The sequence below is a fragment of the Candoia aspera genome, chromosome 2 (genome assembly GCF_035149785.1).
Source record: "Candoia aspera isolate rCanAsp1 chromosome 2, rCanAsp1.hap2, whole genome shotgun sequence".
Classification (NCBI taxonomy): domain Eukaryota; kingdom Metazoa; phylum Chordata; class Lepidosauria; order Squamata; family Boidae; genus Candoia; species Candoia aspera.
The window spans coordinates 59,631,960-59,646,022 of NC_086154.1; the positions used below are offsets into that span (position 1 = coordinate 59,631,960).

Consider the following 14,063-nt stretch of genomic DNA (forward strand, 5'->3'; position numbering starts at 1 on the left):
GCCAAGCATTTCCTGAAAGAACCATGCAGCACAGTGATTTCTCCCCAGATATTAGAGTAATTAAAATATTCCACCACTATGGCTTCATGCCCCTTAGAAAAATCTACAGTTTGCCTTTGGAAGGTATTATCTGCATTTTTTTTCCTTGGTTGGGTGGGAAAGAGTAGAAAACAATACTGTTTTGATTTGTTCCTCAATTTATGATCTCTACAGCATTGCCAAATTCATTCATTTGGATTCTTTGAGTAGAAATGATTATTTTTACTATACAGTGCAACTACTCCTGACTTCCTTTTGAACAAATTATTTCTTTTGATTATTATATTCCAGTCATGGGAATAATTCCATCAGGTCTCCATTATACCTATTAAGTTATATTTGTCTTTCTGTACCAAGAACATAAGGGCATCTTGATTATTTCTCATACTCATATATTAGTGTATTATAGGCAATGAAGGTCATGAACTCTATAAGCCCATTTTCTTTCTGATTTTTCTTCAAATGATTTAAGAGGACTGACAAATTTTTAGCAGTCTGTGTGAAGTACAGCCCACATACCAGCCATTCTATCATCTAAATAATTCAAACTAGGATTCCAGAAACCAAATCTCTCCCATTGACACCATTCATATAGCTAGACATTGACTTGTAGCATTCTTCTTATCCTTTCTGGTCTTCTTCCATGGTTCAGGATGAAAATACCACCTGATCCTCCAGCTTCTTGAGCTTCCCTCTGAGTTTTTCAAAGTTCTTGGAAATATGGTTATAGCTGCTCTTTGAAGTATCATTTGTCCCCACATGTATTGGCAAAAAGGGGTAATTTTCCTGGAAGTTGTTCCATCACATCCTTGTACTTTGCTCCTGCCAGATAGTACACCTCATGAGTCATTGGTCAGCATACATTTGCTTCAGTTTCTCTTAGAGAGGAACTATTAACTACCATGAATATTCTTGTATTTTATTCTTGTCTCTTTTTCTACTCTTGAATGCTCAGAAGTGTTCCATCTGCAAGGGCCATAAAACTGAATTGCAGCAATGCAGAATATCTTCTGTCTCATGTTGCAGACTGTTACTCTCACCCACTGTATTTGCTCTTTGTCTGTTTCCTTATGGGGAATACTCCGTTGTAAGTTTTTGTTCTAGAGTGTCATTTCTTTGAACCAATACGTCATCATCCTTTCTCATTGGCTGCACTTTGGTCCCTTGGTGCTCTAATCCTTTGAATTTTTCTTCAAATGCTGCTGCTGTAAATATATGCCAGGGTGTTTTTAGGTAGGAATACAAACATGCTACTAACATTTCAGGTCACAACTGCAGACTCCTGTCCAGTCAGCCTTACTTTTGCTTCATAGGGCACCCAATCAGAAAAGCTTTTATTTCTTCTTGATGTTTCCTTACTTTTTCTTTTTCCATTCTCAGGCTCTATTCTTTTTTGGTTCATTCTCAGGCTCCCAATCTAGTTAAATTTACACTCTTGACTTATATGGAAAATTTGTTACAGATTCCTGCTTAAACTCCATATTAATTTTTCCTGTTCACTCACTTAATGAACTCACTATCAGGCTGCCATACAGATTCTACTAATTCAGCAAGAGGAAGCACCCACTCTATTAACCACAATGAGCAACTATCAGGACATCCCCCCAGCACTCAGCAGCAATTCAGGAGATCTCACATCTCAGTACACAAAACTTCCTGGTCACTACTCTCTTTTTCCTCTGTTGAAATACCCAGGGAAACTCCTCTGAGTTCTCCCTATCTGCTCACTTAGATATGTACTTGCCTAGTGTAACATGGGGTCACTGATATGCAAAATACCATAGTCTGTAATTGAAATGAATGTGAATCTTATATTTTGGGATGGGACTACATCATAATAAAAAATATTGCTTACAACTCTCTGTTGATTTGCTGTGGGGAGCCCTCTTGAATTTTGAGGAGGCAAAAGAAGACTTCAAGCCCTGCAGGTAGAAAAATAAGATGACTCTGATGTGAAGACTGACCAAACTCTTTTGGCACCTGGAAACTAGAACCAAGGACATACATAGGATTGCTGTAGTTGAAATGAAAAGCTCATCTTCTATCTTGTAGTTCTTAGTTTCTTTACTCTATCCAAAATCACTAGTAAGTGTATTAACCAAGGCTCCTCCATTAAAAGAGAGGTTTTCCATTTTGAAACGTATCCTTTGGGACAGACTTGCTAGTTTTTGTGCCAAACATAAGCATAGAAGGCTATTGATCTAGCCAAGATCATCACAGCACAATAAGCAGCATGTTTGGAGAGTTTAATATACTCCTTTGAAAAATAAATGTTTTCCATCTCAAAGAAACCTCTTGAGAAAGTACTGATAATGTGATATGCAAGCTTCATAGTTGGCACTAGAAAATTCCATAGAAGCTGAGAAGTACTGTTTGTTTTACCTAGCATCCAGTATTTAGCCCTCTTTCTCAGTTGGTGCTGAATGTTTCTGGCTAGAATTTCCTTGGGAAGCCTCAACAATAACTGAAGCTAGCACTTGAGAAAAAACAGTCTATATCCCTATACATTATTAAGGGTTTCCAATTTCTTGTATACTGGTAGTGTAGTTGATAGTTTCTATGGCAGGAGCATGTTGTTGCTTAATTTCCAGTTAGAAAGCATGAGCCATTTGAAATGGTTGTTGTGAATAATACTTTTTTCTTTTGAAAAAATAGGTGTCCGACAATGCTGTACCAGGAGAAAGCATGACAGTTCAGAAGCAAAAACTGAAGCAGATTCTGATGTGCTACCCATCCCTCTAGCACATATGGCATTCCAGTTTTCTTGGCAGACCATGCCACAGAAACAGGAATACATTTCACATTAATAAATAGTATGGAAGCAAAGAAGAAAATCCTGGGGCTAGGAAGATGACAGATATTTGAAGGCACCAGAACAGACAAAAATTTGAGCAAAACTGAGGAAGCTGTTTATAGTACAAGTGAAAGTTATCAGATTGTAGAAACAGATCACATGAAAATAGTACAATTGTAGGTTGAGTGTCACATCTGAAAGTTGGAATATTTGCCAAAAGCAATGTATAAAATATTCCTGAACAGCCTAATAAAACCATTGCTTGGCCTGTGCCTGAACTGAAACATATGTTTAGGAAATGTTGGTCTGTACATAGAAGGAAATGTGACTGTTTTGTTCAACTCATGGACTGAACTGCAGTCAGGGCCACAACTGGGGGGGGGGGGTCAAGCAGGGCATGTGCCCCGGGCACCGCACTGGGGGGGAGGTGCCAAAATGAGTGCTGGGGGGGGGGGCACCAAAATGGACACAGAATCCATGTTTGCCCTGGGTGACACAGACTCTAGTTGTGGGCCCGACTGCAGTTGTCCCTGGCAAATGTATATGTGGGAGTATAAGAACAGGAAAAAGCCAAGGACACTGTAAGCAGCAGCTGAGAGAAGGTAGGAAAGGGAGGGAAGGGAAAGTACTGGAAAGGTTGGCAGACAGGTGGGCTGCTGGGATATGCTATGTTGGGAGACTGTTCCTTACTGTTGTAAGGAATCATTGCAGTTAAGGAACAAGTGCACAGGCCAGTATATCAGTGGCAGCTACGGGGAAGGAACAAAGCAAAGTGCTTGGAAGATTGGGCATGGGCTGTTTGGTGGATATGTTGATCTGGGACATTGGTGCAGCTGAGGGAAGGAAGTGAGGGATAATACTGGAAAGCTTGGGAGTGGACAGGCTGGAATAAACTATGCTGGGATAACAGTGGTGACTGAGTGAAGGCAGAGAGGGAGGTGCTAAGAAGATTGCGGTGGGCAGCCTGGTGGGATATGATTATGCTGGGCTATCTGTGAGAGCTGAGGGAAGGCACAAGGGAGTGGGTTGGCCGATAGGATATGCTGCATGGAAAGCTGCTGAGGGGGAGCCAAAAGAAAGGTGACATGAACCAGCCTTCCCTATTCATCCCATAAAATCACTCTAGCATACTCCAAGATCTTTCTGAATTTTCTTTCATCCAAAATGTGTTGGTATTGTTTCTATGGAGACATACTCAATTCAAGATTATTCACCAAAAAGTTTTGGAGTACAATAGTTTGTTCTGGACTAAAACAAGCCGTATTTTATGCTTTGTGCACATCCCTACTTGCTAAGGAATCTGAGACTGAAAATCATAGACTGAATGGCTACAATTCTGGTTTTCAGTAGAGGATGTATAGTTTGAAAGCCTCCTATAAAATGAGTTGATATCCAAATCAGGATCATTATCGTAGTAAGGAAGGACAACAGAAGAAGGCTGAACTGCTTATTTTGCATCTGTTGTTTTGCAAAAGAAAAAAGGACAGGCCCAAACTGTCAGAAACTGCACTGGGGGTAGGGGTAAGAAGAGAAAGGTCAAAATAGATAAAGAAATGGTGAGAGAACACTGAGCAGTTTTGAATGAATTTAAGGCTCTGAAACTGGATGGATTACATCCCAGGATGCTACAGGAATTGGCACGTGATCTCAGAATACTAATTGTAATCTTTGAAAACTCTTGAAGTACAGAAGAAATGCCAGAAGATTTTAGAAGAGCTAATGTTGCTCCCATCTTCCTTAAAAAAGAGGAAAATTTGATTCAGGAAACTATAGACCAGTCAACTTGACATCAATAACTGGGAAAATCCTAGAAAAGATAATTGAGCAGTGGGTTTGCAAGCACTTAGAGAGGACCCAAGCAACTACTAGAAGCCTGCATGGTTTTGTCAAAAATAGGTCATGCCAAACAAATCTTACTGGTTTTTTTCTTTTTTTGACAAAGTGACTAATTTAGTAGACCGAGGGAATGCTGTGAACATAGTGTACTTAAACTTCAGTATGGCATTTGATAGTGTTGACCACAGGCGTCTCCTTGATAAAATGGATAGTCCCACTAGCAGAAGGATTTGTAGCTGATTGAACAACCAGACTCAACATGTGGTCCTTAAATGCTTCTGTGCCAACATGGAGAGGTAAGTATTCTGTGGAAGATCCCAATTACTTAGATGAGGGATTAGAAGAGGCACTCAAAAAATCTGCAGATGATGCAAAGCTGGGGAGATTGTTAACATCTCAGAAAACAGGTTCAGTGTTCCAAAGGATCTTGACAGTTTTGAACATTGGGCTATATCTAACAAAATGCAGTTCAATGTTGAGAAATGTAGGTTCTACACTTATATAGGAAAAACAGATTCAAGATAGGCAGCATGTCTTGGTAGTAGTCCTTAGGAAAAGGATCAGATAGTCCTAGTAGACCACATGAGCCAGCAGTGTGCTGCTGCCACCAAAAGAGCTAATGCGCTCTTGGGCAGCATTAATAGAGCTATAGTGTCGAGATCACAAGAAGTGATAATTCTGCTGTATGCTGCACCAGTCAGACTGCACTTGGAATACTATGACTAATTCTAGTTGCCATAATACAAACGGATGCTGAGGACCTGAAAAGAGTGCAAAGAGTGACAAAGATGGCAAGGGGCTTGGAAGCTAAATCCAATGAGGAATGGTTAAACAAACAGGTTATGTTTAGCTTTAAGAAGAAGGGTCTGAAAAGAGACATGATAGCAGTCTTAAAATTAAGTGCTGTCTTAGGGAAGAGGGTGTAGATTTGTTCTCCACAGCTCCTGAGGTTAGGATAAGAACCAATGGATGGAAGCTTTACAGAGGGAGATACAAACTCTAAATTAATATGTTCCTGACTGATTGCTATTTAGCAGTAGAACAACTTGCTTCCTGGAGTTGTGGATGCTCTGTCTTTGGAGGTTTTCAAGCAAAGCTTGGAGAGTCATTTGTCTTGGATAATATGAGGATTCCTGCTCCGGGCATAGGGTTGGCTAGAAGAAATCTAAGATCCCTTCAGTCCTATGATTCTATGAAGGTGCTCTCCTATAACTATCCTACGTACAACAATGTGTCCATAAATAACTTTAGTACAGTTGTCTCCTGTAACGCAAAATCCATTTGTGTGATATACAGAGATCATAAAGAAGAATGGTTTCTCTTCCTTTTTTCCAGAGACAGAATGTTTTTTGAATTTAGAGAAGAAAACCCAGTATTTAGTCTTAACAAAAATAAAAATTAAAGTTGGGGAATCCTTCTTCCTTTTTAAGTTTTAGAGCTTGAAAGGAAGAAGAATGCAACTTGCAGTCTGGATCTACTGTATAGCTGAACCAAAATACAGAACAGCTTGTGGGTGGGAAACAGTAAAATAGAGAATGGGATGGGAATAAGCCTCAGACTCCAGTGGGAAGACATTTTGCAATCAGCTACATACTCTATTGCCTTTATTAAATTGAAATATGCTTAATACTTTGGAAGCTAAGTGCTTATTCTTTCTAGGTTATAATGAGCATCTAAGTAAGAAAGAAATATTGTAAGAACTGAAGAGACTTTTTACCTGTTTAAAATTGCCATTTTTTCGCTGTTCCCAATCCATCATGTCATGAAAAATGGGGATCATAATGTTGCGGACCTCCAGCTGTGGGACAAGTGTGACACCCAGAAAAGGACCGATCATTCCAGGAATAAAGTGAACCTTATGTTCCCCTGAACAACAAAAAAAAACAAGCAGTTATTTATACTATTCCCTCTGCATCCCCTTCCCACTCTTTTGTGTTGACCTTCACTGATAATTGAAAATATTCTATAACTGAAGGTAAGGAATCAAGTCAGATATGAATCAAGTTAGACGCTTACTTTTATAAAGAATTAATCCAAGAAGGAACAGAACAGGTTATGCATGTGAATGTGTATGTATATATCGGTGATTTTAATTCCATCCAGTGGTAGTGTGTGGCTCCGAAGAAAAAACTTAACTTAAAGAAGAACAAATGGTTCCCCTGTTTTATAAAAATTATTTCTAGTAAAGTTGTATCAATGTACGTTATAATCCAGTTCCTATGATTCCTCTAACAGTGGATGAAAGATTGTCCAGCACTGTGCTTTTACTTTATTAAATATGAATCTTAATTTAAAACAACTCAAAGATGAACTTACCTAGATTCTGCCACATGCTAAAAAGCTCATATGCCATCATCACACGCATATCACCGTATCTGGAATATAAACACAGACCCAGACAAAGGAAAATTAAATGGAATATTGGGATTTTTAAACAAGTTTTCTGTAACACTACTACTAGATTACATCTTATAAAAACAGAAACAGTGAAAGAAACAACTGCCTTACTTTCAAAGTAAACATCCGAGAATGAAAATTAATATATTCTTACTTGTCCAGAATCTTTTTCTGCTTAGCTGGAGTAAAAGTTTCTAGCTGCAGGCTGGGTTGGTTGATAAATAAAACTGACAAGCTGAAATAAGAGTTCCAGGCCTAGAGAGTAGAAAAATAATGAAGCAACTAACTGAAAACTCTGCTCATATGCAGTATATGCTTTCAGTATATTTTTAACAAATGTCACCTGATTGTTTTAAAAAGGACTGGAGATAATGATAAAGATGATATATTTACTATGATGATATATTTATATTCTGCACATCTACCCAAAAAACACCCAAGGCAATTGGTTGTAACAAATAAATACAGTCATTCCATAATATTAGTAGTTCCAACCAGTGATAGTTATAACCATGATATGTGAAGGAAATAGACAGCAGATAAAGAAACTTTAATGTTTCATTATCCATTCTGAATGTAAGTACTGTACATTTGATGTGTTTGCACTTCTTTCATACACATCAATAGGCAATGCAGAACACAAGCAGAAGGTCCACTTCATAATATGATTCTATAACTGAATTTCTTAAAATGGCCACCTATGAATTCACACACAAAAGGCAAAGGCTATGCCCATCTGAGGTGGGGAAACCCTTATGTATCAATTACAGAGACTGTGATGCAAAAACAAGAATTCTGTCATTTTCACTAGACAGGTTCAGAGGTATTTGCATGTTTTCTGGTAAACTTTTCTATTATACTATTTTGTCTCGAACTCACAGTTGGTTAAAATATGAAATATGAAACTCCAAAGATGAATGGGTAGCCACAGTCAAAACATATAGTACTGACTTTGGAAGTCAAACAAGAAATGGCATCAGCATGAGGAAAAAGCTTCAAAAAGAAATTCAAGTGCCTAAGTCACAATTGGTAGCAGCACTGAACCATAAAAATAGAAGGGGTGTGTGTGTGTATCATTACGCACACAGTTATTAAGATATGCTGACATTTCTATAGAAAAAACTATCATTTTCAGATCAATAGAAACAATGAAAACTGGAATAGCATCAATCCAACTTTTAACTTTCTTCCTTAATTACAGGTAGTCCTCACTTAACAAGGGCAATTAGGACCAGAATTTCCATTACTGAGTGACGTGGTCCTAAAGTGCAATGCCATGTGACTGCACCGCTTAGTGACAGAAATTCTGGCAGTTCCGGTTGCCATCGTTAAGCAAATCGCTATGGGTCATTAAGCGAGGATGTCATGTGGTCACCATTTGTGACCTCCTGCTGGCTTTCCCATTGGCTTTGCTTGTAGGAAGCCGGCAAAGAAGGTCTTAAATGGTGATCATGTGACTGCGGGGACACTGCAAGAGCCATAAGTACGAAGACCGGTCATAAGTACCATTCGTTCAGCACTGCATTAACTTGGAATGGTCGCTGAATGAGAGGTCATTGAACAAGGACCACCTGTACTCTTTTTATTTATTTTTTCTATTTTGAAGATCTGAATACTCTTGGTGGACTTTGGTACACTTTATTAGTTGTCATTTAATAGCAAAACAGATACAATGTTGACAATTTAATATTAAAGAATTTAAAAAATACCTTAAAATCAAAATCTGTTTCCGTGAAATTCTTATGTAGTGCTGCAGACAGATACTGAACTGTTGTAACTATTACACTGAAATGAAAGGAATGACATTATAATAGTGTTGTACAGTATATGCAGAATATTTCAATCTAAATTTAGTGAAAAATCTTGTTCGTTATTTATGAAATAATGGTCAATATATGATTAAAAAAATTGCTGATCTATTGGATCATGAATGTGAAGGTACCCACAGACATTCTAATCTAAAAACTTGCCCTACTGAAACCTAATTCTTAAATAGGTACCAATCCCAATACTATCTTGAAAATTTATCCATATAAAATTACCCATAATCTCTTAACATGCTGAAGTTTTGAATAATAACTTCACCCACATTTTTTGGTTTGTTCATAGCTACTATTAAGAATTGAATTATATTCAGTTGATATTTTGGGTTTTTGTTGTTGTTGTTCAAGATATTTATTTACATTTTTGTAAACTGGTTGTGATTGTTAAAATGTAAAATAATATGTTGATGTTATAACAACAACAACAAGAACACAATGTATTGCCACATAAACAACTGTCTCAAACAGTCCAAGTGCGGAGGTTGTTGGATAGCAAGGGGGAAAATACATCCACACTCTAATTCCCTGTCTTCAAGAGCCAGTTTTCCCATTCTGGTAGCTATAGGCATGGGATGTTCAAGAGGAAAGGCTTCACCAAAATTATAATTCCACTTTCCTGCCCTGGCCAATCAAGCTACTAAACTGCAGGGCAAAGCTATGGTATGCCCTCAATGCACCCATCCGGTTCTCAGTTAATATGTTCCAGTGAAGAACAAAAATGGAAGATACCTAAAATGGCCTATGTGATTCTAAGCTTTGTACACTGAAAATATTTTTTAAAAAGCATAATTTGTAAAAAAATATGTACATGATTTTTAGAAAAAATTCAAGTGTTCTAAAATGCATCAGCACTCACTTGCTGGTGAGTAGTCTCATCACCATCCAGTCTCGAGGAAAGACACTCATCTTCATCAGATTTCGAAACACACAGAATATCTTTAGAAGAAATTCCTAGTAAAAAGCAAGAAAATCATGTTAAAACTTCACTAGCTGTGTGGTTTGCAGCAAACATGCACATGAAGGCCTGACAAGCTAGACGCAAGTGAGTTTGGGTTTTTTTTAGTCATTTTAGTCCTCTATATATAGAAGTGAGAGCCAGTGTGATGTAGTGGTTAAGGCACCAGGCTAGAAAACAGGAGTCAGTTCTAGTCCTGCCTTAGACATGAAGCCAGCTAGATGACTTTGGGCCAGTCACTCTCTCTTAGAGAAGATGAGAAAACTTGTAAGTCACAAAATACGATGGAACAGGAGTTCCCTCTTACAGATTTTTCTCCAACAGCCTTAGGAAAAAGGCCATGGCAAACCATTTCTGAAAATATTGCCAAGAAAACTGTAGGGACTTGTCTAGGCAGTTGTCAGGAGTGAAGACTGACTTGAAGGCACAAATAAAAGAAAAAAGAAGAATGCATGGTGATTATCAGAATCATCTTCAGGGCACAGCTGCTGCACACCAGTCAAAGATAAGAAAAAGTATCCAATAGATGCACCTTGGAATCCATTACTTCCAGATCACTAACCATTTTTTTTTCAAAGGGAACATAGTCTGTTTCTTAAAAACAAAACTCAAGCTGCATTATGGTCAGTCATCATAACCATGAACATTTATGCTATATCTGGATTAAGTTTTAATTTGTTACTTTAAAACAGTCGATTACTGATTTTAGGAGTATATTCAGATTTCCTCAACCTCACTGGGATTATGTCACCAGCATATTAACAATATCAAACTCCAAATTTCTAGATGCTGCATCCTTATGATAAATAGTGTGTGGGACAGTAACTTGAAATCTTGGCCACAGCTTTTTCCCAATTAGCATCAAAACATGTGAGAAGGACCAGCTGGGTGGAACTTCTAAATAGTATAATCTCTACTTTTTTTTACCACCTCCCTCCCTCTCTTTACATTACTATTTGTATAGGAAATCTGTCAAGACTAAATAATTCGCAAACAATTCCTCTAAGCTATTTAGTTATCATCAAATGTACCTGTATATGTTGAAACTGAATATACAATCAATAGTGAAAACCTTTCAAAAATATTTTCTGTTTAATTTTTCTGAAATATGGATATTATTGCTATATTGCATCAGACATTTTACTATAATAAATAATATAATAAATCTGTTAATAAATATAAATAAATATGTTAATGTTAAAAGTATTAAAATATTTAATAAATATTTTTACTGAAAAGAATTTTAAATCACTCTTTCCGGGTTTTTCCTTCTATGGGAAGTTCAGATAGCAAAATTACAATTAACAGAACAAAAATACCAAAAGAACAAAAATATGAAGTATCAATAAAAACGTATCAATACAAAAGCAGCATGAATATATTATGAATATTGTATCAATTAGATTCTAGCTTCAATAAGTATAATTAGATTCATCTGTATTACATGATTCAATCATTTCAAAAAGATTTATGCATCTCAGGTGACACAGGAACATCTAACTGCCAAATGATTTACATCTGCAGTATGAATCTGGGTCAGCTTCCTACACTACTTTTTTATTTGGGAAAATTCATACATATTGTTTCCATAAATAAGTGCAATTTTACTGTATATATCTACTGAGTTCAATACAACCTATTCCCAATTAAACGTGCAGGGTAAAATAAATAATATGGAATGGATTTATGTCTGTGACAACACAGAAGAACAGACTTCTATAGAGCTGACTTCTATAAATCATTCTCAGCATTCCAGATGTCAGATTCCTCTGACCAAAAGGTTCACAGAATCCCTTATCGGAGCATCTTCCATTGCTTCCTTATCACTGGGTCAGACTCTCTGTCGCCAGATGGGAGGGGGTGTTGGGATGGAGTGTGAATTGCATTATTATGGCTAGAGATTTATGGTGGTACACATCAAGGCCTGTCAGTAGAGATACACCAGCAACACCACCTGGATGGGAAGGGGGTGACATACTGCCATGGGAAGAAGGAAAAGAAAGCAATTAAGGGAATGTAGTTTTAAATGTATGTTTTAGCGGAAATTCTCCATTCGCAGCTTTACTCTTGTCCTGATCATTTCCCTTCATTAAAACAGTTAAAGGACCCAGGTCTCCTGACTGTCATTGTGTGAATGCTTGAATGAGCCAGGGCTGACACCAGAGCTACAACAAGTACACCAGGGCAAAAACATAGATGTGAAATATAACTAGGCCTGCATTTATAATCTTACCTTTAGTTCATCTTTACTCTGGAAATTGTCCAGTAAATGTTGAAAATGAGTATCTGACATTTGACGAAGTAGAGACAAAAGACAGGACACATATTCTCCCTGTTAATTCCAAAGAATAATTATTTTAGCGGAATAATCATATTCGAGTCTAAATAAAAATTAACTTTGGGATATAGGAAAAAGGTGTGGGGATTGAAAATGATGTGATGTTTATGAAACAAAAAACACACATCTATGAACTTTTCTCCATTCTTCTTCATCATGTCTGTACTTTTCAAATAAATTCATACTACATAGAAAGTATTTATGTAAAGAGACATCGACACCCAAATCAAATTAAAAAATGGAATACAGAATAATTTGAGGACTAAAGGATGAGAATTTGCTTTTCCTCTCTTCAGTGGAAAATACATTTTTTTTCCTCTGAAAAAGAAATAAATTACATAGTTTCAAACCTGTAAGACTAGACTGAAGCTGCCATTACCTAAAGATGGAGCAGACACGTACGCAGAGAAGACAAAAGCAAGGAAACTTGTCTAACTTGTCTTCAGGGAGGAAGACAAGTTGGAAGCAAGTCGTTAAGGAAACAAAGGAAAAATATCACCTGAACTAGACAAAGGAAGTTGGGCCTGAGCACATGGAACCCCCCACCCCAATCCATCAACAGCTACCAGACTTGTAAATTAACAAGGCCAGAGTAGCTGCCAGTCTTGTGAAACAACAAAGCAAGAACTTTTGGGGATAAAAGTGGTCCCAAAGCCCCTTCACTCCTGGAGTCATCTTTGGATCCAGACTTGGCAGCTTCCATCCCTCTGGCTAGTGCCTGGCAGTCTAGTTGGGAAGGACATGGGTAAGTGTGGATGAGTGTGTGTGTGTGTGCATGTGAGAAAGAGCAAATGTACCCTGCAACCAGTAAAGTTTTGCTGTTACTTTAAATTCACTGGGTCTCCATGTATTTCAAAGAACCTGTTGTGCCTCAGTGTTCGGCTGGAAGTTATTTGTGTGTGTGTCCTGAATTATAAGCCAAACCTCAGGAGCAGCTTGCTTGTGTGTGTAACAAAACCTATTTGCTTTTTTCCTATAATTAGGGCTTTGAAGTTTTTTCTTTTCCTCACAGCACTGTTTTGTGCCTTATCAAGAAATTCTCATTTCAGTTGAGGCTGAGGGTGGGGGAAACCAGGACAAACTGAATACGGTGTTTCCAAAGCTAAGTAAGAGTATTGTCATTCTGCAGGTAATTTTGGTTGGGTTCATATAACATGCTAAATACTATATCTAAGTTAATGAAACACAGCTGTGTTCTCATAATATGCGAATGGCTCACAAATAACGCATATTATGGCTTAAGCCTGATTGAAACAATATGCTGAGTTCACACAATGCACTATCCAACCTTATTTTAGTGTGGTGTGAGAATCCAGTCATTTAGCATTTGACTTAAGTGCCCACTGATTATTTTCAATTATTACGGCAAATGCCTTGTTGTTTATTCCTTTAGTCACTTCCGACTCTTCGTGACTTCATGGACCAGCCCACGCCAGAGCTTCCTGTCGGTCGTCAACACCCCCAGCTCCCCCAGGGACCAGTCCGTCACCTCTAGAATATCATCCATCCACCTTGCCCTTGGTCGGCCCCTCTTCCTTTTGCCCTCCACTCTCCCTAGCATCGGCATCTTCTCCAGGGTGTCCTGTCTTCTCATGATGTGGCCAAAGTATTTCAGTCTTGCCTTTAATATCATTCCCTCAAGTGAGCAGTCTGGCTTGATTTCCTGGAGGATGGACTGGTTTGATCTTCTGGTAGTCCAAGGCACTCTCAGAATTTTCCTCCAACACCACAGTTCAAAAGCATCGATCTTCCTTCTCTCAGCCTTACTTATGGTCCAGCTCTCGCAGCCATATGTTACTACGGGGAACACCATTGCTTTAACTATGCGGACCTTTGTTGTCAGTGTGATGTCTCTGCTCTTAACTATTTTATCAAGATTTG

At 37.9% G+C, this 14,063-nt stretch overlaps 1 protein-coding gene across 1 annotated transcript in view; it reads right to left on the reverse strand.

Annotated features, from left to right (window-relative positions):
- The window catches only part of DOCK3 (dedicator of cytokinesis 3), a 222,706-nt gene that overhangs the window by 84,464 nt on the left and 124,179 nt on the right, over nt 1–14,063 (reverse strand). The window contains exons 28-33 of the mRNA XM_063292863.1: nt 12,078–12,176; nt 9,746–9,840; nt 8,776–8,851; nt 7,221–7,321; nt 6,986–7,044; nt 6,387–6,535 (exon numbers count right to left, since the gene is read on the reverse strand). Coding sequence (XP_063148933.1) covers nt 6,387–6,535; nt 6,986–7,044; nt 7,221–7,321; nt 8,776–8,851; nt 9,746–9,840; nt 12,078–12,176 — 579 coding nt within the window. The remainder of the gene's footprint in view (nt 1–6,386; nt 6,536–6,985; nt 7,045–7,220; nt 7,322–8,775; nt 8,852–9,745; nt 9,841–12,077; nt 12,177–14,063) is intronic.